The following is a 16,445-nucleotide window of genomic DNA, read 5'->3' on the forward strand; positions in this document are numbered from 1 at the left end:
CTAAGAGCCATCATACAATTCGACTAAACATAGTACATCAAGGAAGAGAATAGGTATATGCGCATCAACTCCAATGCTGAATACCCGCCCTAGTAAACAAAATCGAAGCACATGGGCCTCTTGCAGCATGCCGAGGCTGCTGTATCCGACCCGGAAACGCGGAACCATGCCAAAACACCTATCACTGTTACCGCTTCATATCTGTCGTTCCCTGGTTGCTTCCTCTTCGATATTCCCAGACTTCCTGCCCTCGTCCGTTCGCGTTCGCGCCTGAGCCATAGTATGCAGCGTATGCTGCGTTCATGCCCTCATGGTGATCTTTCGCGTGCCGCTTGATGGAGTTCCAGAGGCCCCGAGCTTTGCTCGATTCCTTCAGTGTAGATGCTGATGACGAAACAACAGATGTTGATGATGAAGATGCCTTGGCTGATGTCTTGATGTATTCGAAAGAGGTGCGAGGAGTCGTTGCGGAAGAGCCTGACATCTTCAATATGTAAGAACTTGAGCGTGTTTCTTATGATTCAGATGGCTATAGAGGCGGTGTAGTGGTGTGTATGTGAGCCTTGCTGAATACGCCGCTTTCGATGCCGACTTGAAGCTTGCGTCTCGAGAATGATGGCAAACGTACTCGTTTGATTACAGTGGATCAGGGTGCTTTTTCGTTTCTGTGGGACCGGTACCAAGTCTGTCGGTTTGTTTGAGCCCACTTTGTAAGAAGAAGAAGAATGTGCTGGTAATGTCTAGATCACTTCAGCTGCGTACATCACCATCTTTATACTCGCCCTGCAGCTCAGGCCACTGTACCGATTCAGACATCCGAGAATCGCACACTCTATGACTCCATGGACCAACATGACTTTGCCGTCGCGGTGCTGACTGTTTCGGTAATTGACCTGAAAGGCGTGGGAGGCTTGTTTCAGCGGCTTTGCTTGTCGAAAACATGACCATACGCCTGAGAGGCGCAATGTGGAGACAGTTTGACGCCAGCATTGCGCCAGACGGGTCCAATGAGAGACTTGCGCTGAAGCCACTTTCTCCCAGAAGACGCTAGTGCATGTGAACTTCCCGACGGGTAGCAACAGATGCGCGGTGCGAGCGTTGTACTCCTGAGGCACGGGTATAAAAGGCTGATTGTACGAGAGCCAGGTCACATCGACACATGCCAACGACGCCGCAGGATCGCGCCGTACGATTCTGAAGCTCTTGTTGGTGATCTGTCTTGCATGATGTGCAGGTTGGCTTGCGTGAAGAGCGGAAGAGGGACGTTTGGGTGTAGGGCGTGCGCCCTGTGCACAGGCGCGATTCATGGTTGGAAAGTGGGGTTGGCGCGTCCTAGTGACGAATGCGCGCGCCCTGTACATGTCAATCGTCGGTGGCCGAAGCCGCTCTATGAATGCGAGGCACGTTGAGTCCTGCGATCTCAGCAACTCGACCCTGCTTGTAATAGAGAGTGCGGCCCACGTCAATTGCACAACGTTGACAACAACCTGGTTGCGGCACAAAAACACATCAAGCGGCACGGAAGCATACGTAGGAACATCAGCGATGGATTTCATCATCCTGGGCGATCAAACACCTGAATTTGTATCTAGGGCTTAACAACTGTCTGCCACGGAAGGGTATTGTCGAAGAAAAATGTTGCTTTTGGCTGTGTAGCAAGGCCTTCGCCCGTCATGTTGCACAGCTTGGTCACGTCACCGGCCTCTGCACGCTTCGCCTTGATAATATCCTGGTACTGAGACAGCGGGCAAGATGAGCCAGGACCACTGGTGCAGTCAACAACAGGGTAGACAACCTCGTTGATGCGGATGCGCATGAAAGTTTCTTCAGTGGCGGTGCCATTGTAGTTGGTTGCATAGCCAGAGCCGTATGTGCTATTGTGGGCAGCAGCAGGACAGGAGAGACGTTCGAATGCAACAGTTCCGCGCATCTTCACGACCTGTGAGGAGCGGAAGAGCCGGTCCGGTAACGACATGTTACCAGGAAGCTGCTGTTGGTTGTCGAAAACACCGATCGCAGCGGCCAGCTGGTTGATTTGACCATCATTTGCGAAGTTGGCCATGATCTTTGGAGGGACAAAAGTACCATTGCCCGTCTTGTAGGTTGCGTCTGGACCATCGACAAAGCGTTGCACAGTCATGTCAACGATAGGCAACATCTGGTATTTCTCGATATCGGATCCCAGACCGGTGCCGTACCAATAACGCAAATCCTGCGCATACTCGTACTGCAAGATCTCTTCCTCCGTGAAGATGTCGCAGAAGGGGCTTCGACGGCCGGTGATCTGGGTCTCGAATCCACACAAGTAGGGTATCTGGTCGACTTGACTCGTTGTAAGGTTCAGGCCTTGGATCTTCCCGTTGAGCCTGGCGGTAATCGGAGGAAGGTATATAGAGTCCCACGTCTCCTTGGCAGGACCTCCACCCGCGTCATTGTAGGCCTTGCACAGATCGCTGGGAGCAAGAGTGTTGCCCCAACTGGCAGGGTCGCTCGCGTTGAGAGCATAGATGGTAGTGAGGTCTGTTGCGTTGGGCCCCACGAAACCTTGAGCGAACAAGCGTGCGCTGTCCCGAACGCGTGGACCAGACGTATAGTAGTTTGCCCACATAGTAAAGGCGGTGTTGTACTTGTACAGGTCGGGGTAACGAAGGCGCCACGTTGTACCCATCTCGTGTAGCTCCTTCCAACCGGTCGGGCTCAGATTGGCGATTTGAGCGTCCGGGTCTGAGAGGACCGGCTTCCAGGATGCGAGGAATGCGAGTTTCTCGTCGGTGATGGTGATGTCTCCGGCGGCTTGGATGTAATCGGCGAATTCGACCCACCCATTGTAGGCGCCACTATAAAGGTAAAGAAACAAAATCAGCCTATGCCTCATGTGCAGCGCGTGCAGTAGTTACCGGTCTGGGAACCGCGAGCCGTGACGGGAGAAGAAAGCTATATGTTCTTAGTCTGGCATTCCTCAGTCGCGAAATCAAGCTGCCCTACCGGCCAAATCGACCTTGCATCCTGTGGGTATATCGGACGAAATGCCCGTCACCTCTTCGCCGGGGAACCATTGTCCGTTGCCACCGATATGCTGGAAGACATCGAAGTTGTCTTGAGCTGCAACAGCAGCACTGCTAGCGGCGAGAGAAAGAGCAAGAAGCTTCATGGTTATCGTTAAGAAATGAAGTACGCTCCGAACTGCAGATAGGAATAGAGCGCACACCTATCATCTTTATACCCGACATCTGGATTGATCGTGGTGTTGTCAAGTTCAGCACCTGCTTTAGCCTCGGAGATGAGTTCTGGCGATGCTTCCTAAGGCGGTAAGGATGCTCAGGAACCAGCTGCACGTGGGACCATCGACGACGTGGGTGGTCTCTTCGCATGGAGGCGCGGTCTGCCACAGCGGCCAAGGAACTCCATTGTAGGATGCGATCCTTCGCGCATCCAAAATACGATGGTTTTGACCCGAGCTTCGCGTGAACTGCGGTTGATGTGGGTTGATAGCAGTAGATGACCATGCATGTGTCGCCCTTCGGAGGTGCATGCTCCGATTAGTCATGCCTTATCGATACCGCACCCGCGATCGCGGCATCTGACTGACTCAATCTTCAGCTATCTTTGCCAATAACACACCCGTAACGATGCACGTCTCCATGCCCCCTCGGTGACTATCCGAATCAAGCTCTTCTCAGCACTTCTATCCATCAGATCATGGCTGAATCGAAGCCGCGTCAACGCAAATTCGCGCCAAGGTCACGGACGGGCTGCCTTACATGCCGAACCCGGCGGAAGAGGTGCGATAGCGCCCAGCCTCAGTGTGCCAACTGCAAACGCCTCAACCTGTTATGCGAATGGCAAACTCCACGAAGCATCGTTTCGGAATCGTCTTCGTCCCAGTCAAGCTCAAAGAGTCCGGAGCGCCAGATTACAGTCCCACTGCGCTCGTCTCTTGATCCATGGGATGCACTACCGGGCGACGAAGGAGCGGAGAGGATGCATCTATTGCAGTATTACATCGAGGCGTTTGTACCCAGTGTCCAAGTAGCACCTATTGCAACGAGTTTCTACACCAGCCTCTACATGCCTTGGTCTTTCCAGATCGAAGGTATGCTTGACGCTATCCTGGCTATATCTTCTGCTCAGTTGGCGAGGCGAAGCCAGGACGCAGACCGCGCCAAACATCTTCGCGCCGTATCCTCCCGCCACGAGAGGAAATGCTATCAGTTCATCAAGGAGCGCTTGAACCCGTCGGGTGGATTGCCAGAGGATACCTACCAGGTTACCGCGGTGATCCTCATCCTGGTAGGACTAGAAGCACTCAACGGTGTCAAAACTACGAGATGGATATCGCAATTGAAGAGTGTGCAACGGATACTTAGTGCGCTCACTCCGGAACAGAGCATCATGGACTGTGTCGAAGTTGATTCTCTGCATCGACACTTCACTTACCACTTCGCCTCTGCTTCGCTCATGGCGCGGGTGTCAAACGCCGGAAAGGCCTGTTCGGCAGAGCAGGGCTTGATACCAATCAGCGCCGCCCTAATGCCAGGCACAATCGACCCGCTCATGGGCATCTCATACCAGCTATGCGACCTGATTTCACGGATACAGTATGTCACCTCTTCGAGTTCCGCGTTTCCTCTCGCTACCGAAGCGTCTTTCAACGTGATCGAGAAGGGTATACAGAATTGGGCTTACGACAACCCGTTTGCACTTGGCGTCGATACTCCCATAGCTCTCGACCTCATCGCCCTTGCAGAAGCCTATCGTTTAGCAGCTCTCATTCAGCTCTACCGCACCTCGCCAAGCCATTCTGCCAATATCGCGGGCTGTGCCTCACGCGCGATGGAGTTTATTGCTCGCATACCACCGGGAAGCGCCGCAGAGTCAAGTTTACTCTACCCAATCTTCCTCGCTGGAGCCGAGCTAGACGATGAAGCGGCCATCGAGAAGTGCTTCCAAAGGCTAGAGGATATCCAGAATAGGAATCGCTACGAGAACGTTGAATGTGTTCAAAAGGTGCTGAAAGAAGTGTGGCGACCGAAGCTTGAAGGTGGTCAAAGAAGGGACTGGGAAGAGGTGGTAAGAGAGTGGAACTGGTCGTTTACTTTGGGTTGATGCGATCCCGATGCAACTCTCCTCAGAAGCACGTTTTGCTCCGATCAAACACAACGCTCTGGCGGAATGCCATGCCTACGTTCCGGCTTAAAACCTCGCTCGCGCATCTTGCATCGGACACATCCGCTGTAAAAGAATACTCATCGACTCGCTCGTGATCGATGCTCACTCAACGGGAATATAATAATTGCCCGGGCAGGGTGTGTTTGGAGATGGAGTAGCCCCTTCCCCGCATGACATACTGTATCTTGGCAAACCCCGCCTCCTCCTGCAGCCCCCATCGAGATGTTGAACTTTGCCCCCATTTGCTCGCATGTGTCTCTTTGGGAAACGATGGGGGTCCTCAGCTATGCCCAGCGTCACTGGTTGCTTGGCCGCCTTCCCCGCTTTGTAGCCTCTCGCTATCCACTTTTGCATTCTGCTGCGTAGCGTTTGCGCGCCGTCGATTCTCCACTCATCTACCAGGCGATATCGTTCGACGGATCGCATCATTCTTCACGCCTATAACCTTCTACGTGCCACTCTTTGATCAACATGGCGAACACCGCTACTCCAACGATGGCCACTCCCATCGACTTTAACAGTGTACTGGATACATCCAACCTAAAAGATCGTTCAGTGCTTATCACTGGCGCAGCATCTGGCATTGGTTTAGCCTGCGCGATAAAGATGGCTGAAGCAGGCGCAATGGTCACCATGGCTGATCTACACGATATGGCTGGGGGCGTCATCCAGGGTAAGTTCTGGCTTTGTGAATAGCACGTGAGGCACATACTGACTTGGCACTTCCACCTCTACAGATCTAAACATTCGAGGGCTCAGGGTGCAGTTTGTACAATGCAACGTTACATCCTACGAAGACCAAGCCTCCATGTTCCAGTCTGCAACACACTTTGGAAATGGGCAGATTGACGTGGTGATCCCAAATGCTGGTATCCTTGCCGAAAAGAACCTCTTCGACATGGTGCCTGCCACGTTGCCCAACCCAGGAGATGTATCACCACCTCCTCCAAGCTTTGCTTGCGTGTCCGTCAACCTTCAGGCAGTATACAATACCTGCTATCTAGCACTACATTACTTCCGCCTCCCGCGCGCAGCAGCAACAGCTTTCAAGCCCAGCATCGTTCTGATCGCCTCGCTCGCAGCCTACATTGGATATCCATATAGCACTGCATACAGCATGTCCAAGTTCGGTGTTCGAGGACTTCTGTACAGCCTGCGCGAGCGCGCCATGCACTCTTCGATCCGCATCAATCTTGTTGCGCCCTGGTACGTGGATACCGGCATCGCCAAGCAAGCTGACTTCGTAGAGGACAACGGCGCTGTTCTTAACATCGTAGGATTTGTATCCATGGACAGAGTTGTGGATGCTGTGATGAGGCTTGCTTCGGTTCAAGAGTTGTGTGGAAGAAGCGTAGGCATCTTCCCCAAGGGTAGCGAAGACATTCTCGATGATCTGGAAGGTGGATACGGCGGCGCGATAGTGGGTAAGCACATGCGCGAGGTTCAAGCGGTCGTCGTACAGGAGATGCAGAAACAGATGCAAACGTAGTTCATTTCCCAGTAGACCCGATGTGAGGAATGTCTTCGCGGTATCGGCTTTGTCAGTCACAACTGTCGACATCACATACTGGTCTGATGTTGGTTTCAATTAGAGTTGCGCTGATACTCATCCCACAATCTCTGCTCGCATGACCGTGTGCAGAAGAGTCCGATGTTGCCACTACCATGTGGGCCCGCGTTTGTACAAACCATCGGACATGATGTACAACATCTCTTGGCACCCAACGTAGACATGTTCGCCGCCATTACTGGAGATATTCGTACTTGGCCTTGATTCATGCGCATAGCCATATGCCTAAGAAGCTTAAGAGAAGCTAGCTTCGGGACGCCGGAAGGGACATTTGCGAACGAATACAATACCGCACTCTTCTGGACAGGCAGGGCCCGCCGGTCGATCAACGCTCACCTGTCAACAACTTTTTGTCGGGCCTATCCGCCTCAACCGTCCGTAGTCTTTCGCCCGCCGGTATGCTGTTGTGCCGTTTACGATGAAAATCTTGAGGCGTGTGAGAACTGTATAAGTATATCCATGCGAAGAAAATGCCACATCAAACAAGACAATAGCATCCAACATGTCAGGCATCCAGAAACCCCAAATGGAACGAGAACCACGAACGGGTATCGACGTTCTCGTAGTAGGAGGCGGCATCGGTGGACTCAGCTTTGCAATCGAGGCCTACCGCAAAGGACACAATGTGCGCGTTCTTGAACGGAATAATGAAGGTCAATACTCGGGTATGTAGTTTTTCATTCCACTCACCATCGACCTCTCGACGAATCGACATAACACAAAACAGGTGAAATTATTATGATCACCAGTTCAGCACTCGAAACGCCTAAGGAATGGCCAGGGTTCTCAGAACGTGTCAGAGCCCTCGCATCGCCACCAACCTTTGACCTGCGCAAATACGATGGCACATTTATCCAACACCATGCTCCTGGCGACTCTGCAAATCCGTCTTTGAACATCTACCGGAAGAGACTGCACAATTTACTGAATACCTACGTCAAAGAGCTCGGTATACCCATAACGTACGAAGCGAAAGTGGATGCATACTTCGAGTCAAACACATCAGGCGGTGTTGTTCTCAAAAGCGGTCAGAGGATAACTGCAGATGTGGTTGTAGCTGCAGATGGCGTAGGCTCTAGGTCCCGCGAGATCATCGACGGGAATAGAGACAAGCCGATTAGTTCTGGCTTTGTTGTCTACCGGACTTCTTTTCCTGCTGGGCCGGCCATAGACAAGTATCCCCTCGTTGCGAGGGAGTTTCTGGGTCACGATCACCGTGGTTTCATGTATATTGGTCCAGGCGCGCATATGGTTCTTTCCTGTGACAAGGGCGAGTTGTGCTATCTATTGACTTGCAAGGTTTGTAGTCGCTGCTTCATTGCCCTTCCTTATTGATCGTTGCTAACGTCTGTTAGGATGAAAACGGTACGGCAACAGAGAGCTGGTCGAAAACCACGTCCACGGATAAGATTTTGGATGTTGTAAAGGATTGGGATCCTCTTATTACGGAGGTGATCAGGGCGACACCGAACAATCAGGTGCTCGACTGGAAGCTGATGTGGCGTGATCCACAGCCGCAGTGGGTATCGAAAGGTGGTCATGTCGTGCAGCTGGGCGATGCAGCCCATCCCTTCTTGCCTACGTCGTTCAGTGGCGGCACGATGGCGATGGAAGACGCGTACTCGCTAGCAGCCTGTCTACATGTTGCCGGGAAGCAAAACGTTGCGCTTGCGACCAAGGTGCATAACAAGCTAAGGTATGCCGATATGGATCGCGGGGAAACATCAACGACTAACCTCAAAATTGTAGGTTCGAGCGAGTGTCCTGCGCGCAGAAGCTAGGATTCAAGAATCGTGAGGTCTTTCACAACACCGACTGGAAAGACGAGAAGACGGCGCCGAAAAAGCAGCACAAGATGGTCGGAGATTGGTTGGTCTATCACAACCCCGAGAAGTATGTTTACGACAACTATCACAAGTGTGCGGAACATCTAGACACGGGTGTCGAGTTCTTGAACACGAACACACCGCCGGGATACAAGTACAGACCTTGGACCGTCCGCGAGCTGCTGGGGGCCTCGGAACGTGGCGAAGTGGTGGAGGACGAAGGCGACTGGTCCTAAAAGAGGGAAAGCTTGCAAAATGCCGCGTTATTATTGTGGCCACTTCAGCTTATCGATTGGCCATGCTGGGAACATCTCTTCTCGATGTATATGTATGGGCGTCCAGCGGCAAATGTTGATGCTAATTAGAACTGCCGAAGTTCATGCTTCCCTCTGCTATGTGTCCTACCTCCGCTCCCTGCGGCTTACTGTACCGTCGATCGTATCCGCCAAACTTATAGCATGAAAGCGTGCCTTAATACTGCTTGCCGTTGTATGGGCATGTAGCATGCCATATGCCAACTTGTCATGTTTTGCTCCATGTCCTCTTAATAGATAACCTCGCCATTTTGTTCAACTGCTGCCTTCGAGTCGTGGCAACAGCCAAGCCGCGATTACATCTATTATAATGCTTAAATGATATGCGCTTATCGCCTCCTGCAACGATACCAGCACCTTGGTTGTGGACGAGTGCGGTCGAGTTCCGTTCGAGGAGCGTGGCATTGTGCGCGCGTGTGGGAGGTGCTCTGAGAGCGAGGACTGTGGCAATGCCGGCTGAAGAAGCTCCAGCCTGTCTAGCGGTGCCAGTTTATGCTCGTGATACAAAACGCGCGTGGGTTCGGGAGCGTACGATGATGATGTTGAGCTTCTCATGGTGACATGAGGACATCTTTGCGATTGCGTGTTGCCGTGTTCCAATATGAGTATCTTCAGCCAATATCCGAGTCATCTGTCATATGAAAAGAAGGCAAGTTAGGCTTAATAAAGCCTCCTTCGCGCAATGATCGCGTGGATTAGGAGTGTTGGTGGAGGAAGATCCGATGACGACAAGCTCAACATCGCTGAATGCCGAGGGATGTCGGAACGCTGCTCGGAACGGCTTGGCCCGACTTGCCCTCCCATTCATCTAAGCTGCACTCCATCCGCAAGAATTTTAGTAAGACTCGAATGTTTCCCTATATCAACCATGTATTTCCAAGCTTCTGACTCAAGCCTGAAGTATTCGCGAGATTGGGAAATTCTACTGTCGCGGAACTGAAGCATGACAGCCGATCGCGGAGCTCGAGGCCTTGTCGCTGTAGGTCAACCCTACATCCTCAGCACAACAGGACTGACGGGGTATCTAGATAACAGGCGCAAATGGTACAATAGGTTATGCCTGCGTGGTCTACGCGCTGCAAACTGGCTATCGAGTTCGTTGCATCGTGCGCCGCTCCTCCGCCATCGAAACGATCAAATCCGGGCCCTCTGTGCAGCCCTACCTCGACCTACTCGAATATGTCGCCGTGCCAGACAATGCGGTCGAAGGAGCATACGATGAAGCTGTTGCGGGTGTCGACTATGTTGTGCACATAGCAGGAGCATGGCCGATGCTACATCTAGATCCTGATAACGACATCTACCATCCGTACATCAGGTCGACGAAGGGCTTGATAGAAGCAGGGCGAAAGTCTGGTACAGTGAAGAGGATGGTATTCACGCAGGCCGGAGCGGGGCTTGTTGACTCGGAAGACGGCGATACACTCGGTACGCGTATGGAACGCGTCTTGAACGGTACGTCTATTTACTTCTGCCCTCGCGCCTCAATCCATGCATCTTACTGACCGATACAGAGGCAGTTCAAGTTTCGCAAACATCCCTCGCATATCGACCCCGTCTCAAATCCCCTCACAACGCGTACTGCTCCGCAAAAGCCCAATGTATGACCTACCTCGACGATCTCCAAGCTTCCCACGAGCTCCCTTTCTCTATTGCGCAAATCATACCCGGTACCGTCATCGGCCCTTCGGAATTCTGCACGACATCTGAGCAAGCGCGTGCGCATATGGATCGACAGAGCAAGGCATTGCTGTTCGATGATATGGCACCACGGTATGCGTTTGGCTTCGTGCATGTGCAAGACTGCGCTCGCATTCATATCGAGGCGCTAGATGGGAGGATTCAAAGCGAGAATCTGCCCAAGTGGTATGTTGCTGCTGGGACGGTGGAGGAGGGGTCAGATGGGGACAAACTCTGGAACTCTGTAGCGGACATGATTGAGCGAGACTTTGCGAAGGAGGTCAAGACTGGGGCGTTTAGAGTGGGACGCCAGAAGGTGCCTATCAACATGCCATTTCGCGTCGAATCAAGCATGACGGAGAAGATGCTGCTGAATGGTGACAAGATCAGGGGGTTAGAGGATAGCGTGAAAGAGGTCGCGGAGTGGTATATTGAACTAAGGAGAACAGAGGAGAAAGCAGATGTGTAAGCTGGGACGATGTTGGGGACGATTCGAATCCATCGAACCAATCTAATGTCAAACGCCCTACCACTTGAAGCTTTCTTCAAAGTACTCAACCCCTCTATAACCCTTACCCAACATCTGGACACTCGCTTTCCTAGCTTGATCCGCCATCAAAGCTGGCCCACAAGCCACAATCGCTAGACGTTGCTGGCCCGCATCTCTAGCAGCCTCATGAACTGTTTCATGCACGTCAGGTCTGTGTGCCATGACTCTTACGCTCTTCAAGTCTTCGCCCATTACATCGTCTTTCGCCTCATCATCCCGAGTGATATGCACTTCCATCTCGACTCTCTCATCGCTCAACAGGCCTCTAAAGTCGCGGAGAACAGAAGTGAGGAACGCGTACTCGCGTACTGCCCATACAATCTTCACGCTCCGTACGCGTGACGTACTGGAAAGGACGTGGGCTAGGTGTGATAGCGGGACCGCGATACCCGTTCCACCGACCACGAACAAAATGTTGTGTGAACTGCGGAGAGGAACAGTGTGCCCATAAGGGCCTTCCACAAGGACACGGAGCCTTTTGGGATGCAAGAGACAATGTGACTTCAATCGGGATGTGAAGCCGTCGTAAGGTCGAACAAGGAACACCATGTTTGATGAGGCATCTGAGGCTTTAGACGAAAGAAGTGCATCCGACTCTGTGGTTGAGGCTGATGAAGTACGCGAGTGTTCCGGCCTCGACGAAAGTGGCGATAGTGGCGTAGATGGAGGATTGTCCGTATCTTTTGAAATATATGCCAACGTGAACGGATGGCTCTGATGTGCATAGAACAAATCATCCAACACATGAATGTAGTAGTAAGAGCCGGGTCTTGGAGCTACGAAGCTCTTACTACCATCGACTTCCATACGTACGAGATTACTGCTGGGGTCATAAGTAACCCGAGCCTTGGTACTCAGCGGGCTCCGGTTGAAAGCTAAGATTCGTGAGAGGCGCATAATCCGATCAAAGACCCAGACACCAACGCATGGCCAGATGAATATGTTCCACTCGCCATTAGTGAAAATCTCAACATGGTAGTACATAGTCCAGAGGGTTGCGATCGAGAGCGCTATGTGCGTGACGAGGAAGAACTCGTAGTGCGCACGGCGGATACCGTAGAACGAGAACGCCAAAAGACCGCACATGGCGATAGTTGACAGTTCGCCGTTCCAAAAGTAGTGTTTCGTCCAGTAATTTAGAAAAGATGGCCATCCTCCGCGCTCCAGTATCATCAGCGTGTATCCCAGACTGTGCACTACGGCTTGTACTGTAGCAACCCTTGCAACCCACCGATGGAAAGCGTTGTAGGTACCGAATCCCCATCCAGTCACCCAGATCAAAAGATCATTGCGCATACCAAAGAGCCAAACAAGTGGGAAGTTGGCAAGCGAGATGATCCCCGTACGATCCGATACAAAACGGAGAAATTGCACCGACTTCTTCGGCCAATAAAGGTTGCCTTCGGTAAGACGGTAGGAGCAGCTGCAGAGAACAACGTTGAGTACGACAAAAAGAAAGATGGTAAGCGACTGGATCCGTGGTGGGATGGTACACCAGCCGTACGGTCGAGAACAACGATCACCAAAAGCGGCAGGTGTGGTAGCGTATCGCCTGAGCCATGTCCGAAGGGAAACCACAGGACTTCGAGATCCAGACATCCCGCCGGATTCGACTTCTGGAACTATTCTGTATGACTTGTGGCGCTGTTCACTGCGTAGAAGTGACAGGATACGCGTCATTACGCCAACAACCACTACTACTAGCCAGAAGTAGTACATGTACCAGCTGTAAGTCTTGTGTTAGCGAAGTCGCGCCTAAATTGGTACAGGCTCGACTTACCCATACACGAGATGGATCTCGTATTCCCAGAATGCCGCTTCCTGTACGCCACATTTAGCACCCCATGTTCTTCTTGGGCGTAATAGGCGGTAACGTACCATGGTGGTGAAAGCTCGCCTTACAAGCTCATCACTTGGTATCACAACTTCATCAATGGTCGGAAACCTCAGTGCCTTTTCAGCCGCCAGTCGCGTTACTCTAGCCTTGCCGTCAGGGGCCCATCGGTCCAAAATATCGCGAAAGGCAGGTAACGTGATATTCGCGTGTGCTTCACACCAGGGTCTCTGGTTCTCAATCCATTGTTCTGTTTGGCCGTCCTGTATGCAGAACTCGTCGAAGCACAGATACAGTGATGTGACGCGTAACTCACTTCGGCATCCTCGGATCTTGCTCGAAAGCGAAGGATCAGTGTCGTTGAAGGTTACATAGTTGACGCCGGTCTCGCACGCTAAAGGGCAGTACTTCCCCGAGTACAAAGCATGTGATACACCTGTAAGAGTGTACAGAATGATGGAGATCGATGAAGTGCGCATGAGTGGACGCGATGAGGTACAAGATGGGGCGACGCAAGCTCGGAGTCGGAGATTGGCGGGGTCGTGAAATCTTATCAGATGTCTGTGCACGGGCCCGCGCTGGCATTAGGCGCGCTTCTCTCGCGTCAGCTGGGTTGTTGCTTCGAGCTTGTAGACGGCCAATGTTTGTGAGAACAAAGTTTACGCAGCAGTCGTACTCGCTGTCTTACCCACCTGTGGTGCCACGTCATGTCTCACACCGCCTCAGAGGCGACCTTCCTCTCTTTACCTATCGAGCTCCGCCTAGAGATTGTCGCACACGCGCTGGAACAATCTGACGCGGGGCTCACGAAAGTCCACGAGTCCAATGAGGGAAGAACTTGTTCTATGATAGATGAGAGGTACAAGCCTAATACCAACCTTGCGATACGGCTGGTTTGCCGCCAGTTCAACGCTGAGTTCCGTCGCCTTGCCATCCAGAATACCCTCTTTGTGCTCTCCAGGAACTCCACACGAGTTGCCGGTCAGCAATCCGAAGAGCTTCTACAAGATGTAAAGAAGTTAAGAATTCACTGCGACCATGATGCCATCAGAAAATGGTACGAGTACCCGTTTAACAGACGATGTATGCATCTCGATGAGCTACAGTTTGTAATGCCACTCGACGACTCTGCCAACCGGACAGCCCTCGTGGGTCTGTTCAGACGTTTGCGCAACGTCAAACAAGTTAAGCTCCTCTTCCCGAATCATCGTCTTGCAAAAGAACCCTATGGATACATCAGATTACTCGGCGAGCTGCTCAAAGAAGACCATTTCCAGAGATACGATGCCCCGAACGCCCCCAATTTCGAGTCTACATGTTGGGAGTGGAGCTTTGACAAAGAGTCTAGTTGGGCTGTCTTCATGGCTCGGAAACCAATGGAACTTATGCCGGAAGAGCATTACTTGCTGCTCATGAAGCCGAAGATCGACTACATCATGGATTACATGGCATCATAGCACCAACATTGTAGTTGTCACTGCGCAACACAGCACGTTCGCGTCGTTATGTTATCACGAAATTTACGACGACGACCAGCATATCGTTGCCATACAACAAGACGTCGACTTCCACAGCCTTGGACTAAGAGCCAGGCCTCATATGGATCGGTCAGCTCAACCCGCGTGGGCAAGTTCGGTGGCAGGGTAGCTCCATATTCCAGCGACAATGGGGGCCTCAGGGAAAGCGCATGAATCCATAGAGTATGCTACCAAATCAACGGATTTCAACAATGATTGACGAGTCAAAGATTGCGTGGGTGTCATCACTATGCCCAGGGCTTTGACGCGTCTTCACGTGGTCTCCAACACAGCTGCATCCTCGAGTGCTGCGTAAGACTAGAACATCATCATCATGGCTTAGCGGCATGGTAGAGTCTGGTATTATAAATGTCGCTGTGCGGAAAGTGGCCATAGTCGCTTACGGGCATTTGAGCGTGGTAGCTTAGAAATCACGCTGCTTCGGAGGCCCAGGAGATCCGACGCGGCCCCCACTTGCCCAACGATGCACTTGACGCACTGCGTCGCGCCTGCCTCACCTGCAAGCGCGACTGCTATAACAGCAGCCATGCCACGCCTTTCCAGACGTCCTCTGCCCCCCATATCAATCCACCGTCCACCATGAGCGCCCCGAAGCCAATTCTCATCTCCGGCGCCGGCCTCGCCTCGCTCCTCCTCGCCCGCTCGCTGCACCGTTCCAAGATCCCGTTCCTCGTCTTCGAACGCGACGCGTCCATCGTCTTCAGAGCCCAGGGCTATAGGTTGAGGCTCTCGGCGCAGGGTCTGGACGCCATTGAGCAAGTGCTCGGTCCGGCAGGATTCAAGACGTTCTACGATGCTTGCGGCAAAACTGGCGGGGCTGGATTCGCGGCAGTGAACCCGCTGACAGGCGAGACAATAGGTGGAGATACTCCGAGCGTCAAGAGCGAACCTTTGACTAGCAGAGACGGCAAGGTTGTTGGAGTGTCGCGCGGTGATATGCGCAAGCTGTTCATGGACGGTATCGAGGATCGTGTCGTTTGGAAACATCAGGTCGCAGCCTACGAGAGGACGGACAATGGTGTGCGACTAGTTTTCGCCGATGGTACCAAGTCCGAGGAGGGCTCTATGCTGATCGGGGGTGAGGGTGTCAAGAGCGCAGTAGCTGGCCAGCTCTCCGGCGGCGCGATCAAGGTCTATGATCTCGGTTCCAGAGGCATACATGGGCAAGCCCCGACAGCCGCCTTCAAGGCCCTGGGCGAAGGCGTCTTCCGCCTTGTCGACGATACATCGCAGCCGAACGGTGGCAAGGTCTTCGTCATCACAAATGTGCGCGCAGGCGACATGGACAAGCCCGATGTCAACTTCGGCTGGACCATGATCGGCTCTCCAGGCGTCATCAAAGCGCCGAACGACAATTACACGATTACTGGGCCGCCTGCTGCAAAGATAGCAAAGGCACTCACATCGCACTGGCATGATCGTGTCAAGCCACTCTTCGATAACATGGCAGAGTCGGAAGCAGCTTTCTGGAAGATAACATGTTCGTCACCAGAAGGTGTACCGAAGTGGCCCAACGACCCTCGAGTCACTCTAGTCGGTGATGCAGTACATGCTATGACGCCAGCAGGAGGCAACGGCGCAAACACAGCTGTGCGCGACTCGGCTCTGCTCGGTCGATTGATAGCCGAAGCCTGGGAGAGAGGCGATGGCGATAGATGGACGGGTGTCACAGAAGCATATGAAAAAGAGATGCGAAAATACGCAACAGAGGCTGTCAAGGCTAGCTACGGGCTGGCTACAGGGCAATTCGGCATTGATCTTGATCTCAACACTGCGCCTACAATCAACGAATATGTTGCGCCAAACTGAGTCTGGAAAGAGATGAAAGGTATGATTGTGGTGTGCCCTCTTCCGAGGCGACCTCCATTGCAGCAGACTAGTCATGACTCTGAACAGGATTCTGATCATAGCCTTACTTTCCTATGAGACGGCATTAGGTCGTGTCGACGAATGATACGCATGAT

At 52.5% G+C, this 16,445-nt stretch overlaps 9 protein-coding genes across 9 annotated transcripts; 6 read left to right on the top strand and 3 right to left on the bottom strand.

The window, feature by feature from the left end:
- Positions 1–24: 24 nt before the first annotated feature.
- BKA58DRAFT_375604 (uncharacterized protein) lies at positions 25–1,482 on the bottom strand (the record flags this gene model as incomplete). Its single annotated transcript, XM_046169436.1, has 1 exon — positions 25–1,482. A coding segment is annotated over exon 1 (616 nt), but the record flags the coding sequence as incomplete, so codon positions are not given.
- Positions 1,483–1,498: 16 nt separating this feature from the next.
- On the bottom strand, positions 1,499–3,485 carry BKA58DRAFT_78911 (acid phosphatase PHO12 precursor). Its single transcript, XM_046175911.1, has 3 exons — positions 2,986–3,485; positions 2,898–2,934; positions 1,499–2,837 (listed from the first exon to the last, which is right to left on the bottom strand). The coding sequence occupies exons 1-3, from the start codon at positions 3,149–3,151 to the stop codon at positions 1,589–1,591; spliced, it is 1,452 nt and encodes a 483-aa protein (XP_046028466.1). The 5' UTR covers positions 3,152–3,485; the 3' UTR covers positions 1,499–1,588.
- A 131-nt stretch (positions 3,486–3,616) lies between these two features.
- On the top strand, positions 3,617–5,373 carry BKA58DRAFT_78990 (fungal-specific transcription factor domain-containing protein). Its single transcript, XM_046175914.1, has one exon. The coding sequence runs from the start codon at positions 3,700–3,702 to the stop codon at positions 5,104–5,106; it is 1,407 nt and encodes a 468-aa protein (XP_046028467.1). The 5' UTR covers positions 3,617–3,699; the 3' UTR covers positions 5,107–5,373.
- Positions 5,374–6,950, top strand: BKA58DRAFT_78991 (uncharacterized protein). Its single transcript, XM_046175915.1, has 2 exons — positions 5,374–5,842; positions 5,907–6,950. The coding sequence occupies exons 1-2, from the start codon at positions 5,641–5,643 to the stop codon at positions 6,656–6,658; spliced, it is 954 nt and encodes a 317-aa protein (XP_046028468.1). The 5' UTR covers positions 5,374–5,640; the 3' UTR covers positions 6,659–6,950.
- Positions 6,951–7,265: 315 nt separating this feature from the next.
- Positions 7,266–8,801, top strand: BKA58DRAFT_307521 (uncharacterized protein; the record flags this gene model as incomplete). The annotated part of the gene is made up of 4 exons (XM_046167163.1): positions 7,266–7,404; positions 7,467–8,038; positions 8,095–8,435; positions 8,489–8,801. The coding sequence occupies 4 exons, from the start codon at positions 7,266–7,268 to the stop codon at positions 8,799–8,801; spliced, it is 1,365 nt and encodes a 454-aa protein (XP_046028469.1).
- Positions 8,802–9,696: 895 nt separating this feature from the next.
- Positions 9,697–11,057, top strand: BKA58DRAFT_79155 (uncharacterized protein). Its single transcript, XM_046175918.1, has 3 exons — positions 9,697–9,858; positions 9,908–10,334; positions 10,394–11,057. Exons 1-3 carry the CDS (start codon positions 9,823–9,825, stop codon positions 11,026–11,028), a joined length of 1,098 nt encoding a protein of 365 aa, XP_046028470.1. The 5' UTR covers positions 9,697–9,822; the 3' UTR covers positions 11,029–11,057.
- Positions 11,058–11,085: 28 nt separating this feature from the next.
- BKA58DRAFT_308230 (ferric-chelate reductase) lies at positions 11,086–13,422 on the bottom strand (the record flags this gene model as incomplete). Its single annotated transcript, XM_046167194.1, has 3 exons — positions 11,086–12,835; positions 12,890–12,930; positions 12,988–13,422. 3 exons carry the CDS (start codon positions 13,420–13,422, stop codon positions 11,086–11,088), a joined length of 2,226 nt encoding a protein of 741 aa, XP_046028471.1.
- A 99-nt stretch (positions 13,423–13,521) lies between these two features.
- On the top strand, positions 13,522–14,823 carry BKA58DRAFT_79067 (uncharacterized protein). The gene has a single exon (XM_046175917.1). The coding sequence runs from the start codon at positions 13,651–13,653 to the stop codon at positions 14,398–14,400; it is 750 nt and encodes a 249-aa protein (XP_046028472.1). The 5' UTR covers positions 13,522–13,650; the 3' UTR covers positions 14,401–14,823.
- A 134-nt stretch (positions 14,824–14,957) lies between these two features.
- On the top strand, positions 14,958–16,337 carry BKA58DRAFT_79029 (uncharacterized protein). Its single transcript, XM_046175916.1, has one exon. The coding sequence runs from the start codon at positions 15,061–15,063 to the stop codon at positions 16,288–16,290; it is 1,230 nt and encodes a 409-aa protein (XP_046028473.1). The 5' UTR covers positions 14,958–15,060; the 3' UTR covers positions 16,291–16,337.
- Positions 16,338–16,445: the final 108 nt, after the last annotated feature.

Source organism: Alternaria rosae, assembly GCF_020736505.1.
Source record: "Alternaria rosae strain MPI-PUGE-AT-0040 chromosome Unknown BKA58scaffold_2, whole genome shotgun sequence".
In the NCBI taxonomy this organism is placed as follows: Eukaryota; Fungi; Ascomycota; class Dothideomycetes; order Pleosporales; family Pleosporaceae; genus Alternaria; species Alternaria rosae.

Excerpts from the sequence above, each read along its gene's own strand:
- BKA58DRAFT_78911 (XM_046175911.1), bottom strand. The coding sequence starts at position 3,151 with ATGAAGCTTCTTGCTCTTTCTCTCGCCGCTAGCAGTGCTGCTGTTGCA. Across the intron at positions 2,935-2,985 it reads ATGCAAGGTCGATTTGGCCG|CTTTCTTCTCCCGTCACGGC; the intron begins GTAGGGCAGCTT and ends AAGAACATATAG. Across the intron at positions 2,838-2,897 it reads GGCTCGCGGTTCCCAGACCG|TGGCGCCTACAATGGGTGGG; the intron begins GTAACTACTGCA and ends TTACCTTTATAG.
- BKA58DRAFT_78990 (XM_046175914.1), top strand. The coding sequence starts at position 3,700 with ATGGCTGAATCGAAGCCGCGTCAACGCAAATTCGCGCCAAGGTCACGG.
- BKA58DRAFT_78991 (XM_046175915.1), top strand. The coding sequence starts at position 5,641 with ATGGCGAACACCGCTACTCCAACGATGGCCACTCCCATCGACTTTAAC. Across the intron at positions 5,843-5,906 it reads GGCTGGGGGCGTCATCCAGG|ATCTAAACATTCGAGGGCTC; the intron begins GTAAGTTCTGGC and ends CCACCTCTACAG.
- BKA58DRAFT_79155 (XM_046175918.1), top strand. The coding sequence starts at position 9,823 with ATGACAGCCGATCGCGGAGCTCGAGGCCTTGTCGCT. Across the intron at positions 9,859-9,907 it reads GAGCTCGAGGCCTTGTCGCT|ATAACAGGCGCAAATGGTAC; the intron begins GTAGGTCAACCC and ends CGGGGTATCTAG. Across the intron at positions 10,335-10,393 it reads TATGGAACGCGTCTTGAACG|AGGCAGTTCAAGTTTCGCAA; the intron begins GTACGTCTATTT and ends TGACCGATACAG.
- BKA58DRAFT_79067 (XM_046175917.1), top strand. The coding sequence starts at position 13,651 with ATGTCTCACACCGCCTCAGAGGCGACCTTCCTCTCTTTACCTATCGAG.
- BKA58DRAFT_79029 (XM_046175916.1), top strand. The coding sequence starts at position 15,061 with ATGAGCGCCCCGAAGCCAATTCTCATCTCCGGCGCCGGCCTCGCCTCG.